The sequence below is a fragment of the Nuphar pumila genome, chromosome 16 (assembly GCF_984573655.1).
Source record: "Nuphar pumila chromosome 16, dmNupPumi1.hap1.1, whole genome shotgun sequence".
Taxonomy (NCBI): domain Eukaryota; kingdom Viridiplantae; phylum Streptophyta; class Magnoliopsida; order Nymphaeales; family Nymphaeaceae; genus Nuphar; species Nuphar pumila.
Window position 1 is genome coordinate 75385199 of NC_143264.1, and position 15096 is coordinate 75400294.

Genomic DNA, 15096 nt, shown 5'->3' on the forward strand with positions numbered 1-15096 from the left:
GAAGCCACTCTCTCTCTCTCTCTCTCTCTCTCTCTCTCTCTCTCTGGGTATAAAAGCAGGACGTTGGCGGGAAGAAGCTGACGAATCGTGGAGGGTTGCTTGCTGATGGCTCGTAACAAGGTACCGCTCTCGGTTCTTCTTCTTCCCTTCGTTGTTTCGTTCTCTTCGTCTTTTGAAGGTTCCATTACCTTTCTTCTTTCCAGTTTTTTGGTTTGTCTTTCGTATGATCCGTGGGTTTCTGTTGATATAGTTTTGTGGGTAGTCGTCTTTTTTCCCTTGTAGCGCGTAAATTCGAAGTTGGGTTCTGTTTGTTGCGTTGAACCGCCATCCCTAATGGTTTAATTTGTTGAAAGAACAGTGTAAAGAACAATGGAATATGGTGAACAGGATGAATTCATGGAAAAATTTTGGTTGTTGTCGGGTGGCATAAAATGGTAATGTCCACCGCATGATTGGCGGATGTTCTAATTGTTCCTGTGAGATGTGATTGTTGTGTCGTATGATGGCGTCCAGTTTCGTAGAATTTAACTTGAGCCACGTCGATGAGAACAAGAATGATGATGATTGGTGGGAGTGCTTGGATGTATGGACGATTTAAGTTGGCGCCCTTAGATGGTTGGTGAGATCAGTTGTGGGGGAAAATCCTTTGGAAGTAGGAACCAATCTGCGTTGATGTGAATAAGAGTGGTGATGATGATGATGATGATGGGGTTGGAGTGTCTCGTTGTATAGTTGGTTTAAGTTGGTGCTATTAGATGGTTGGTGGGATCAGTTGTAGGGATAAAATGATAAGTCCTTTCGACTAAAGGAAAAAAAAAAGATCGGCCTATTTGGATGTAAAATCTCAATATGAAATATTTTGATGAAAATAGCGGGCGTAATCGTTTTATCACGCGATAAACAGAAGCCATTTTTTGCAGACAGGATAATACTGGAACATGCATTTTAGTGACAAGACATAGAACGTGAGCAGGCACTAGATGGACGGCAGTGAACTGGTCTTGATAATACTTTTTTCATTTTAATTTATGTCATTTTTAGTTTGTGGTGCTACCAATATTACGTCAGTCAATAATTTAAAGATGCGATATTGTTATTGTTAACTCTATTGATTCCCTTTCCATTGGGAAGCATGAGAGAGAACTCGCAGTCTTTTGCTTTAGAGAATTCATATCGTAATCAGTGGGAAATTTTGAGTACTCAAGATGTAAACCATATGCTGAAGTACCTTCATTTATGTGCGGGAATGTTTTGTTACAAAAGAGAATCATGCTTTCTGCCGACACAATTTCTGCTATGTATATCATTGTATATATAATTAATGCTTCAACTTCTATACCAACTTATGCTTTCCACATTTTTTGGTTTGCTTCTTACAGAAGTTTCCTTGAGCTTTTCGTGCTTCCTGCCTTCCCTCTCTGGAGGGATCCTTATTTCACCATTTTGCTTCTTGTATCACTTTTCCCTCCATGTGACAGTTTCATTTTAAAGAAGGTTTTGAAAAGTGCTGTGGCTATAGCATCTCTTGATCTACTAAGAGATTACGTATGTTTTCTGAAATGTAAATACCATTTCATGCTTAAAGTTTATTTTGTTTTTTGCAGGAAGCTTTGCTTTTGTTGCTTGATGTTAGTCCATCAATGCATAATATTCTTCCTGAGGTTGAAAAACTCTGCCGCCTGCTTGTGCAAAAGAAGGTATAGTATACCTTTTCTGCTGTTCTACAATGCTACAATTTTAGCCAGCCTCTCAGTTTTAACTTATGTGTTACCTTGAGTTTGAGGATTGTCTTTTGCTTCCTGTACTTTCTTTTGATTCATCCTTCCTGGGATAGGAAAAATAAAGATATTCTTCTTAGTTCTAGTTCATGTTATAATATAACCTTATTTTTTGCCATTTATTTTCATTTTCAGAATTTAATCTCACATTGTTAGCAATAGCAGTATAGCGCCTAACCACTCTATCAAAGAGCCAAATATTCCTATACTTTAGGTTAGTCATGACCCTTGCTGTGAGGCATTGACACAGTTTCATCAGCTGCTTTTCTCAAGGTTGCAACTTTGACTAATTAATTTTTGCTCATCATGATATCTTGTGGCTGATGCTTTCCCCTTCCATCCCTTTCCTTTCTCTTTCATAGCTGCAATGGTTTTCACTCCCAGATTCTCTTAATTGTTTTGTTCTCTTGTTTTTTCAGCTTATTTACAACAAGGCTGATGAGGTGGGTCTTGTCATATTTGGCACTGAAGGTAAGTTATTTGTCTTTGGACAATTAGAAATGACTATGAAAATGCTAGTTCTCAAGATAGGAGCAAGTAATGCAATTTCTTCCTCCTTTTCTTTTCAACTATGATGAAATGGACTCCAGCATAAACTTTTGTTATCGACATCCATAGTGCTTTTTGAAAATGACATAAATGTAAGAGTCTATTTGTAAAGTTTGTTAAGCTCTTATTAAGTAAAAGCTGGTAGATTCATGTGATGAAAGTTATGCATCAACAAAGACGGAATTTTCCATGTCTAAGTTGTTGCTCAAGGATAATGCTGATGCAAATGGCTGCCTTAAATATGAGAGATCAAATGTCACATATGCTCAAGCTATTAGTAGTTTAAAGAATGCATTTCATGTGCAAAATGGAATGAGTTTGGAAGTGGAGTAATCTTGATTTTCCATATTGGGATAAGATTTTCGCATACTTTAAAGGACATAATTAATAGTTATCTAATCTCTAAGTTGGGCCTTTTAACTATTCGGCGTTGTATTTTTTATGTTCATGTAACTTTCTTTGATAATGGTTTATTTGGTCTTGTAAGAAAGTAGAGATGCATGATCAACAAGCATATGAGGCAGGGTATGGTGCTTGTGATATTGCTTAATGAGGTAGAATCTTATTATTAGCTTGGTACAACCTCTATTTTGTGAAAAACGGTTGTGCTTTACTTGTGTCACATTCAAATGTGGATGGATACTTCAATTATATGGTATGCTTGCCATATTGTTTGACTGTAAAATCATATGAGACAATATGATACAATTTGTGCTGAACTGTAGCTTGATGTGACCTCCTTATTGTGAAAAAGGTTATGCTTTATATGTGTTGCATATTGTAGACACCTAATTTTTGACGATGCCCAAGTGTTGATATTTTGAAAAACATTTTCTTAGGTTCTCAGGCAAAAGTAAAAAAAAAAAAAACTAATCATTTTCTACTCTAGTTTAGGGAAAACCCCAAAAGTTAGGTATAATCTTTAGAATTTTAGGAAAATCCCACAAAAATATAAAAAATACTAAAATTGAAACAAATTCATCAATTTTCAGGTTTTGTCGTCTGTCACCGGTGTGGGATCGCAAAACTTTTTGTCGTCCGGTATTTGGGATGGCAAAAATTTTTGCTGTCTAGTTGGGGATGACAAAAGTTTTTGTCGTCCAGTGTGGGATGGCAAAAAGTTTTTGCCGCCCGATATTAGTGATGACAAAAGTTTTTGTTGTCTGGTACCTCGAATGCAGGGATAGGCCTCAAGAGGCTTATCCCTATGACCCTATCTTACCCCAATTCTGTGTGTTTTTCACTCAAAACTCTCATTGGATGAGCTTTATCCCCCCTTTGGGATAAACACATATTTATTTGAGTTGGATCTGAATTAAAAATTCCTTAACCCAAATCCCGTCCTTAATTTCTATCAGTGTTGTGAAAAGCGTTGAGGCATAGCAAGGCGCTCCACCAAAATCTCAGGCGAGGCGTAAGCCTCAAGGCGTAAAGCGTAAGCCTTAAAAAAAAAATTGAAAACTTTTTGTTGAGGTGTAGCCAGAGCCTTGCTTCATACCAACAAAAGCTGTGGACAACCCCGAGTTGCCAACGAACTTCCCCTGGGGTGATGAGTGACTATTTTTAGAATCAGAAATTGCACCTGAAAAAATCCATTTCCCCTTTGAAAACACATTGCCTTTTACCTCAACAAACCCATCCATGGCATCAGAGAACCCTCTCTTATTACCAGAGATAATGTTCTTTTGCAAGGTTGGGTACATGCTGTTTCTCAGGTGTTGTTCCCTCCTTTACAGGTCCCAAAGGAAAGAGGTTTTTTCCCCCAAGTTTAACATTGTTTGACAGGGAGAAGTCAAGATCCCTGACAGGAGACTGTGAACCAGGAAGACCAAGCCTAAGCTCTGTAGCTGAACCTGTTGTCCTTTTCAACTAAGCCATAGGTGATCACAAAGCTATCCCCAGAAGAAGAGTCTGACAGCCCCATGTAATTATGCTCAGTCAACCCAGGGCAGCTCTGGCTAGTGTTGTCTGATGGAGCAGCGGGAACAGCCACATGGACCTTCCTAGGTCCCTCCCCCACATGGCCAAGAGGTGGCGACATCAAAGAAAATTCATCAGCTTGTTACTCGAGCTCAACCTGCATATGAAATTTAACTCTCAATAAATTCATAAAAATCCCTGGCCATCCTATCACCAAGTTTCAACCACCGCTCTTAAAATGCTAAGAGCCATATTTTCATAGTTTCCACTCAAGGAAGAAGCAAACTCTGGAGAAAGGCTAGTAGCAGAAAGAAAACACATACAAGATACTTTGCAGAAAAACAAAAGGCAAAGAACGATGGATCGTTCATTTGTAGATCAAATCAGACATATGAAAATTCCCTATAACCTAGGCATATAAAAATTCCCTGTCTAAGTGCTGGCCTTAGAGAGAACAAACCCCCAACCTTACCCTCACTTAGCCCCTCTCTCGTCTCGATCCTTAAACCTCCATATCTAGACGGAGGTATTGCTGGACCAAGGAGAGGTCATCCTTGAATTATTGCTCACGCCTCAGGAGAGGGCCTTAGCCGAGAAAAGCTTGACATTTGAAGCTCAAAAGACATATAGACCAAAAGTCAAAAAAAGTTTGGACTTCTCCTGGTAGTGGACTTCCAGCTGCGAAAATCGAACCTGCTTCTACTTCACCTTTTTGTGGAGAAGAAGATCGAGGCTGAAAACGGGCATCCGATATCTTTTAAATGATTTTGGAAAAAGGTTTTGTGAAATCGAGGTGAGTACATTTTCTTTTGTCGCAATTTTTTTGTTAACACATAAATGGCATTGGTACTTTAATGGTACACCATACCAGATATGAACCAACATTTTCTTTTAGCTACAGAAAGTTGAGCTGAAATAGGTTGAACTTGTTGCTTTAATATCAATGTCGTGCTATTCTACTTTTACCAAATGAAAATCCACCTCTAAATCAATGCTCTCCAATGCTGCCTTTATTTTTTTCTTGACTTCATAGAGGATTATGCCAGCTCTTTTGAAAAAGTAGATGTGTTTGGAGCTTGTGGGTCTTTCTCTCTTTCAATGTTGTGATATCTTTAAGTTTCTAATATTTTGAATATCTTGCGGTTTGGATATCTTGAAAATATGCAAGCATTTTGGTTTTCTTCAATTGAATGTTTCTGGTTTTGGTAATGATTTGGATTTATCGATGTTTAACTTCTTTGTATTTGATAAAAGTTACAGTGAACCTATTGCTTTGATTTTGGAATTTAGATACTTCTAATGAGCTAGAAAAAGAGGTGGGTGGATATGAGCACGTGGTGGTATTACGGACTATCAAGGTTGTTGATGAAGACACATTTGAGATCTTGCAGAAACTTCCAAGAGGAGTTGCTTCTGGTGATTGTATCCTTGTTCTGAATTATTCTCTGGTTATCATTTGGCTCAAGGAATAAGCTATATTACCTGGACAGTCCTTCCAATTTTTTCAAGTGTGTGTGTGTGTGTGAGCGAGCTAGCCCATGTCAAACATGGGTAAAGTGTGTTGGACACATCAAGACCTAAAAACATACGTGACAGACAGGGCTTTGAAATGTATATGTGCACACACACACATCACAAGCATATAACGTGTGCTTTCCTGAGATTTTCAAAAAACATCTTATATATATATATTAAGCATTTGTTTCCTATTTTTTTTATTTTATATTTTAAACTTTTAAATTGTTTCTTTACATTTTTGCAAGAAAACCTATTATTTCTTATATTTTTATTATTCTTTATATTTTTTGAAAAGTTAAAACTTCCGATACTTTCCTGAGAAAAACAATTTTATGAAAAGAAAAATCCTGAGAAAAACAGCATTTTGAAAAGAAAAATCCTGAGAAAAACCTTGCCAAGAATTTGCGGAGAATGATATTGGTGACCATGTGCTAAACCTAGCTTTTGTCATCTTACAAGTACTTCTTGCTGTTTGTGAAACTTCAGGTTTCAAGAATCTACGTTGTTGCAGGTTTTCCCTTCTTTTATGTTCTTCCTACAATGGTCATTAGTAGGAACACTCTTTTGGCCTCCACATTAGACATTGGTCTTTACACACTTTTAGTTAAAGGAAGCAGCGAGTTTTTTCCCCCCCGGGTGTGGTGATAAATTTTACTTATGCGATGGTTGTTTTTTCTCAATGCTTTCCTATGAGCTGTTGCTATCAAAGATGCCCAGCTCGTTTTTTATTCTGTTCCTTTCTTTATCCTTAACGATTTGCTAGTTCTGGATGCTATTGTTGTTGGAATGGATATGCTCATAAAGAAATTCGGACCCACGAACAAGGGCAAGCAAAGGTTATGTCTAATTACTGGTGCACAATATCCTATTAAAGAGCCATATGATGGAACCAAAGAAGATCAGATTGATACCATATCTACCCAGATGAAAGCACATGGAATGAAATTGGACTGTATAGTTGTGCGGGGAAAACAAGCAGGAATTGCAAATCAAAGGATAACGGATGAGAATGATCTTCTTTTGAAACAATTCTCAAAGAAAGCAAGTGCAAAAACAATATTTGTGGAAAGTTCCACTTCATTATTAGGTTCCTTGAGAACTCGAAATATATCGCCTGTCACTGTGTTCAGGGGAGATCTCATAATAAGCCCAATCATGAACATCAAGGTGACTTCTGATACATCCTTTTTTCTCATCTACATTGCGAGACTCCTTATTTCGTCAGTCTAAAGTTTTAAAATTTTTATGGGAGTAGATGGATGGTTCTTTGTTATATTTATAAAACTGTCTCCCCGGATCTTCGTATTTTTTCCATTCATACTTTATACATGCTTGTAAAACTTTGGTGGTTATAGTTAATTATAGCAAGTCTGCCTGACGAGCAGTTTGCTTTTAACCTGTCTCTTGATTAGAAGCATTGCTTGTGGACCAAATTTGTTTTAACCTGTCCCTTGATTAGAAGCACTGCTAGTCAAGTTTGTTTCATGTTGAAGGAGCTGTTGTTTAGTCTGCCAGGGCACTTTCAGCCCTCAATGTTCATAAATTCCGGCGATGCTTCAACTTATGCTGATTTTCCATAGACAGCATTCTGCTTATTCATTTTAAAAACTTTTTACTTGTAATAGTTTTTTCTCATGATTGAAGATTAAAATCCAAGTTTGTATCAATCAAATTAATTTTGAAGATTTTTTTTGGAAAAGTATTGATGAATATGGAAGAAATTTCAAATAAGTTTTTCCCTTGAAGGATTTCTTTTGCAATGTTCTATTTTTTATGCACTGAAGGCTTAGTATATGTGAGACACATAAATAAGGTCTGAATCACCTGCAAATGATACATGTCAGGTTTTAGCATGTTCAGATTTGGTCGATCATGTGTCTTTGCTAAGTGTGCCAGATTACTACTTTATTCAGTTGGCTTGGACAAACTGTCTCCTGCTATAGTTGTGCATTCAATCAGTGATTTGGGACATGTTTCCATGCTCATGTTTGATTTCATTTTTGACCTAGCCCACTTTTCTAAGATACTCTCTGATTCAGGTGTGGGTTTACAAGAAAGTAACTGAGGATAGGTTTCCTACACTAAAGAAATATTCTGATAACGCGCCGCCAACAGACAAATTTGCCACCCATGAAGTCAAAGTAGATTTTGAATACAAGAGGGCAGAAGATCCTAGTAAAATGGTGCCTCCAGAGCAAAGGATTAAAGGTTTTCGCTATGGCCCGCAAGTTGTTCCCATTTCAACTGCTGAGCTGGAACTTCTTAAATTTAAACCAGAAAAGAGTGTCAAGCTTTTAGGCTTTACAGATGCATCTAACATTATGAGGTAAAACTCTGATTTTCTGCATTAGATTGAACTGGATGGAAATTGTAGTCTTTCAACATTGTTGTATATATAGTTATGGGTTATTTACAAAGAAAAAGCCTACTTGTGCTTGGTTGTCGAGAACCGGACCCTCCCTTTGAAAACACCCCCCCCACCCCCAACATTATTTTCAGTTCTTCAAAATATTTAACATCTTTTAACTGTCTGTTTCTATTTTTCTTTCTAGGCACTACTATATGAAGGAGACATATGTTTTTATTCCTGAACCGGGGAACAGAAAGGCCATGCTTGCGGTCTCTGCTTTGGCTAGAGCAATGGTAGAAACAAAAAGGGTAGCAATTTTACGTTGTGTATGGAGACAAGGACAGGCCAATGTTATTATTGGAGTTCTGACTCCCAATGTTTCATCCTCTTCAAATACAGTAAGATTTATTGCTTGCTTCATTGCATGAATTTTAGCACACTGTACAAATATTGAAATTTACTTGTTCTTGGCTGACTTGATCTGACTTAGCTTGAGTCTGAATTGAGGCCCATTAGTTGGGCAACTCATAACAGCCTCGGTCAAATGATACTTTGCTTGAGCCAACCCAATTTCTGGGTTTAGCATTCTTGAATTTCAGTTTTCGAGGATGCTCCCAAAGACATTCTCCTTTCATGGGCTTATCCAGATTCAAGATTATTTACATGTTCATGAATTGATCAGCCAGATTCTTTCTACTTCAACATCCTTCCATTTGCTGAGGATGTACGTGAATTCCGATTTCCATCCTTCAGCAACTTGCCTTCATCAAAGCAGCCAAATGAAAAACAGCAGGAGGCAGCTGACAACTTGGTCAAGATGCTTAATCTTGCACCATCCCCAGAGGAGGAGATACTGTGTCCAGATCTTACACCTAATCCTGCCCTTATGGTATGAATCTTATCTCACCATGCTTATACCACTTCATTCTGCAGCATCACAATTGTGTTTTTTGTGTGCACAGACCAGAGTATGTGGTGAAGTTGAAATGTTTGATTAGTTTACTTGGAATGCACAGAGGATTTTTCTGTGAACACTATGTATCACTTAGAAAGATGAAGTGCACATGGGATCATACTGATCCATGGAACACTTTGAGGACCTGGACAGTATTTAGTTTTGGTCTTAGTTGATAGTCAGTGGTGGACTCGGGACAATGGCTCATGACCTGTACGGATCATTTTTTTGATTGATCAAACTGGTAAGCTTTCTGGTTGACTGGCCATTGAACTTCAAATTAAGACTAGAGTGATCTCGGTCACCCTATGATTAGCAGAGTCCTGATTTGTCCCTAGCTCTAGACATGGGCGGCCTAGGGCTTGGCAAAAGGAAACACTTTGCATATAGTTTACCCGTGTCCTGTTAAGAACAGGTCCTTATTTCTTGGTGTTGGTGGAGACAATGATTGTGTTTGACTTCTCTGTTTTGTACAAGCTGTAAAATTTGGTAACAGTGGATTATATTTTTTTTCAGAGGTTTTATAGTTTCCTTGAGCTAAAATCAAGACAACCAGATGCAGATGTTCCTCCCATTGACCAATCTCTTAAACGGATAGTTGCACCCGACCCTGATCTTATCGAGCAGAACAACTCTGTTATTGCTGGTTTCGTGAAACAATTTGAGTTGAAGGATAATCCAAAGGTCTAAACTTCTCCCACTTCACAGGTTGTTTGAGAATTGCCAATGCTTGGATTGCTTATTGTTTTTTAATAATCTGTTCTTCAGATAAAGAAGGGTTCCAGACGGCTTTGGAAAGATAAACCATCAATGTCTGATGATGATAATAAGCAAGGTCAAGATGATGCATCAGATATTCAGAGTACCATTTCCTTTGAAAATTCATCTGTAGGAATGATTGAGAAAATTGGGATTGCAACACCTGTCAATGATTTTGAAGCAATGTTGTCAAGGAGAGATGGACAGGAATGGGTCTCAAAAGCAATTGAAGAGATGAAGAAGTTAATTCTTGGCCTTATTGAGAATTGCCTTGATTCTAGTACTTGCCAAAGGGCAATAGACTGTTTAGCTGCCTTGCGCAATGGCTGTGTTATTGAGCAGGTACGCTGCAGTTTCCAGTGATAAATTTCTCTGCACTGCTCTACAAAGGAGAGTTTCAGAACTTTTCTTTTTGGCTAATAAAATTTTCCATTTTAAGAAAATGCGCATGATCTGTTAGAAAAGTTGGAACTTCAGTATGAGTTCAGGTGCCAGATTGGTCAAAGTTTAATATACTATTGAGCGAGGCCTGTGATTTACACTGGTTTTATTTGCAGAATGAAAACATTCTTTCTATATTTCATTGAACAATTTGCTTACTTTTGGCAACTTGTTTTAATGGTTCGTATGTAAAGGCCTACAATCTGATAACTTCTCATGAATTCTGGTGTTACACACTGAATTGTGTGTCTTCAGTTCAATCAGACATTTATGTACTCTAAACTTGTAGAGATTCAATTGAGTTGCCAATTCACAGTTAAACATGTAGAGACTTGAGTTCACCTGTGGCATTCAATTTTTTTTACACTTCCGTACACATTTGAAGTTGTGAATGAGGTTGATTTAATGAAAATCACAAGATCAAACTTTCGAGCAACAAAAGGATCTCAGTTGTTGACAGCCTGCACTTTCTTTGGCAGGGATATCTGCGCATTTTCTTATTATTTTTCTCTTTATATTCAGGAACCCAGTGAGTTCAACCAATTTATGCATCATCTTGCCAGTAGGTTCAGAGGTGAAAGCTTCAACAGTTTCTGGGAGCTTCTTGTCTCTAAGAACATCACTTTGATAACCAAAAAGGAAGCTGTAGACAGGTTCGCTTGAGATATAATATTGTTTAATGCATTTATGTATATATTCTATCCTGGGTGCTCTGGGTGTGTGCATGTGTGCGTGTTGCTTCTTGTAGCTCCACAAGAACATCGTATGTTTACATGTGTGCACGAACTCATGCAGACATGCACAATATGCATCATGTTTGCTAAAGGGCTTCAAAAACTTTGCTGAGATTCTCCTTTCAAAATCACATTACTAAATGTTCTTTTTTTTTTCAACTGCACATAAAATTTCTCTCATTATTTCATAATGGCTTGCTATTTTAAGTTCACTTATTAGTATTTTGCATAGAAATTGGAGGATTAGAAATTCAATGCATCAGGAAATTCATGATGAGAAATTTCTGTTTCTGACTGCATTTTACTTCAAATGATTCTAATTTTACAACCATGCATTTGTTTCCCATGTATCTTGATGCAGCGAGCTGACTGACAATGAGGCGAAAGCATTCCTAGTTAAAGCTGATGCTGTATTTTAATTGAACAGGACTAGGGGGAGGTTGGTTAATGCTGATATGCTATTGATCATTTTGGCTGATCTACATTGCATTAATAGTGTTAGTATGTCCTTCAGGACTTGTAACAGTCGTGGATTGGATTTTGAATTTCTTTGGTCATGTTTGGATGTGGGAAAAGTAGCAGAAGGGTATCTTCCAATCTTTCTGCAAGGAAGTATCTGCTGAGATCAATGGCGAGGTAACTGGATTCCATTGGCGGTGCGGCGGGGTTTTTCATTTTTGTGGGCCCAATCGTGGCACTCTTAAACAAAAATCTTCCGGGATACAAGCAACTTTATTCAACATCCGCGGTCCTGGCAGTCTTGTAAGCAAATTCCTTGCAGATTTGACTTCAGTAGATTGCTAGAGCTGGTTAGAGCCTTCCTCTCCAGAGTAACCTCTTTCTGTATGGACAAAACCTATTCCAATGCTTCAAAGCTACCTTGTGGGTGCGTTTGATTACCTTGGATTTCTGATAACTGAGGTTTATTGGATCAAGGTCTGGGGCCCATGCCTTGATCCAACCTTCTTACAAACAGATCTCTACTTCAAAAAACTCGGATCTTAGATCTGAGGTAATCAAACACACCCTTGCTACTGTCGGCAACTAAGTTTTTTCCATAAAAAACCCAGTTATGTTACAATCACTAAACAAACTTGGTTGACGTACATGGTTTATGGGGATATCTCAATTTGATAGATTTCCAGGCTTTTAGTAAGCCCAAGGCCCTCAAAAACTCAAGTTCTCGTCATTCTGTATTACCAATGGGGGCTCCGCTTGTCTGGTAGGAGCTGCTAGTGCACGTCACCTTGTGTTGGGACGTTGCAAGTTCGAATCTCAAGAGTACCTTTGTATAACTGGTAGGGGTCTGCCTAACAACAGCTTGCCTATAAAAAAAGAAAAATTCTTGCAGCTAACACGAGTGGTGAAGGGGTCACCCGTGTCACAAATATCGTTTTGAGAAAAGTCTTGTGATAAACTATGTTTTGATTTTGATGAGATCTTGAGAAAATATCAGCATATATGAATTATGCATGTCTAAAATTTGCAAATAAAATATAAAAATAATAAGAAAAGTTTTTTCATTAATATGAGAGAAATAGATAATATTCTGAAAATATTGCATTTTGCCAAAATATTTTGGCCTTCAAGAGATCATGTTTTTATCACCGATATGTCACAAAGGAACCTTACTTATCAAACTCCAGACTTGTTCTTTTCTTACATGCGATTAAGGATCCGTTTGTCTGATAGGAGCAGTTAGTTCACGTTACCTTGTGTTACGACGTTGCATGTTCAAAACCCAATGGTATAGTTGTATAACTGCTAGGGGTTTCGCTAACCTCAGCTTGCCTTTCAAAAAAAACGATCGGACATGGTCGTTAGGATCTCTGAGCAGGATCCATACCCATTTACACGTGCAGAGAGAGAGAGAGAGAGACGCTGACAGACAGGACAAGGGGATTCCGGTCTGCGAGCCCCATGGATCCTATCCCCCCACGTGCGCCTCCTCTCGACGGAAATGTCCACTACATACTGTTAATGACTAAAATACCCTGCAGCCTGTTTCAAGAGCTGTTACGCTTATAAAATCATAAAATATCGACGATATTCTCCAATGTCGCCATAAAATTGTAATATCAAAAGCTGATTGGTCAGCAGCAAAAAGCATTTGATACAGCAAAGGATGCCGTGGGTGTCAAATTTATGTCCCTCCTTTAGCTTGGTTATACTCACAAAGTTACCTCTCCCAGATGAGTTGAGCCTTCTTGACCGAAAATATCGTGATATTAACAAGATATTTACGGGACCATATGCTTCTTACATTTTAATTTTATGTTTGTCAGCGTTCTTATGAAAAAGAAAAAGAAACGTCTTAAGTTTATCGTTTTGATTTCTCTCACCGTGAAAATTACGATGTTTTAAGATATTAAACTACAAAAAACAGGTGTAGTTCTTTCCTTGACGGTAAAATTGGTTTGAGAGAGATGAACGGATTGCGTGGTAGCGTCGAGGGTATTAAAGTTATTTGACAAAGTCGAGAGCGCTTAATCGTCATTGACTAAACTGTTGCGCCCCAAAAGAGAAGGCATCGTTTTGTCTTACCGGAGTCATCGTCTGCCGTGCAAACATGCTTCGAGAATCGAGCGGTGCACGTAAGCGAGTCTCCTTGCGTACTTAAGTCAAAGACAAATTTGCCCCTATCTTTACATTCTCCTAAAAAGGCGAGCACGTCAAATGAACCCGTTCGGTCGTAGTTTGGTTATGCCTTTCGGACCCAATTAATGCTTGGGTTTGGCTTTTACGGTTTTTACACCTGAATCCAATAAAATCAAATCCAGCGTCACATGTAATAATATATCCAATTATAGCAAATAGGTAACAGAATCCAGGTTTGATGAAAAAGCATTCTGTATCAAGCACACTTATATATATATATATATATATATATTAGTCAGACGATGATCTTAGATCCAGATGAAAAACCCTGAAACAAGATCCAACCCAATTAGCTAATTGGATATAGAGGGCGTTAATTGAATCAATGTAAACAGTAATCCACAGTTGGTTATCCAAACCAAACCTGACCCATTGACATAATAATCTTCACACTTGGCCTGAGGTTTTTATGGTTAAAATCTTAGCTGACATTCAAATACAACCACGATCCAAATTTGCTTGCACCATGAGATGGCACCCGTAAACAGATCGGGTATCAGACCCATTAGGGTACATTAAAACCTATGGAAATAACATGCAATAAATTTTGAATTGCATCGGGTTGAATATATGGAATCCCAAACTCGACCCATATAATTTAAAGAGTACTTAAAAATGCATTTTTACTTAAAATACATACAAAATAATCGGGTCAACCAGATTGGGTTAGATAACCTACACAAATCATAACCCAAACCCAGCTTACATGTTACTTGGATATGGTTCGGATTGACCAAAATAATATGGGAGTCCGAATTTTTCATGTCTGTCTAACTGCCTGACTTCGGAATTGGGTTAAATACTGGACACAAACCCGACTCGCTTGACAATCCGGTAAGTGTTCTCATTACGCAATTCCGGATCCATGTATCGCAGCTCTTAAGGGTAAAAAAGGGTTATATTGTCATTTTGTAGAAGGTTAGGGATACATTTGTCATTTTATTTTTGGCAAAAAACATCCCTATATAATTACAATCTCTCCCTCTGTGTTTGTAGGTCGTCGTGAACGTGAAAGGATGGAGTGCGTGGACGTATCGGAGGCGAATCGGGTGGAAGAGCAGGACCTCCTCCGGCGACTAGAGGAATATTCCGGCGAAGCTTCCGTCGACTGCACGTTGACGTTGGGTCCGTCCTTGCGGAACGAGTCGGGCGGTGGTCCTGTCCACGAGGGAAGGGTCAAGCCTACTTCTTCCTCATCTTGGTGCGTTGGCGTGACGACCACGCAGGAGGGTAGGGGTGACGCGAGCGTGGCCGGTTCTTCCGAGAAGTCCGGCTCGGTGAGACGGTGCGCGACGTGCGAGACGACCCAGACTCCCCTCTGGCGGAACGGGCCCAATGGCGCCAAGGTAATATTACCCAAAACCTCGTGGGTTTTTTCGTCACACCATATCAATGATGATGTCTGTCTTTTTATCTGACGGAATTACCCTTAGT

At 38.6% G+C, this 15096-nt stretch overlaps 1 protein-coding gene across 1 annotated transcript; it reads left to right on the plus strand.

Annotated features, from left to right (window-relative positions):
* Positions 1 to 502: 502 nt before the first annotated feature.
* On the plus strand, positions 503 to 11522 carry KU80 (Ku80 family protein). Its single transcript, XM_089991172.1, has 12 exons — positions 503 to 583; positions 1605 to 1697; positions 2198 to 2249; positions 5538 to 5669; positions 6529 to 6932; positions 7805 to 8091; positions 8318 to 8513; positions 8798 to 9004; positions 9587 to 9754; positions 9839 to 10171; positions 10793 to 10923; positions 11366 to 11522. Exons 1-12 carry the CDS (start codon positions 503 to 505, stop codon positions 11421 to 11423), a joined length of 2142 nt encoding a protein of 713 aa, XP_089847298.1. The 3' UTR covers positions 11424 to 11522.
* Positions 11523 to 15096: the final 3574 nt, after the last annotated feature.

Excerpts from the sequence above, each read along its gene's own strand:
- KU80 (XM_089991172.1), top strand. The coding sequence starts at position 503 with ATGGCGTCCAGTTTCGTAGAATTTAACTTGAGCCACGTCGATGAGAAC. Across the intron at positions 6,933-7,804 it reads GCCCAATCATGAACATCAAG|GTGTGGGTTTACAAGAAAGT; the intron begins GTGACTTCTGAT and ends TCTCTGATTCAG. Across the intron at positions 10,172-10,792 it reads ATGGCTGTGTTATTGAGCAG|GAACCCAGTGAGTTCAACCA; the intron begins GTACGCTGCAGT and ends CTTTATATTCAG.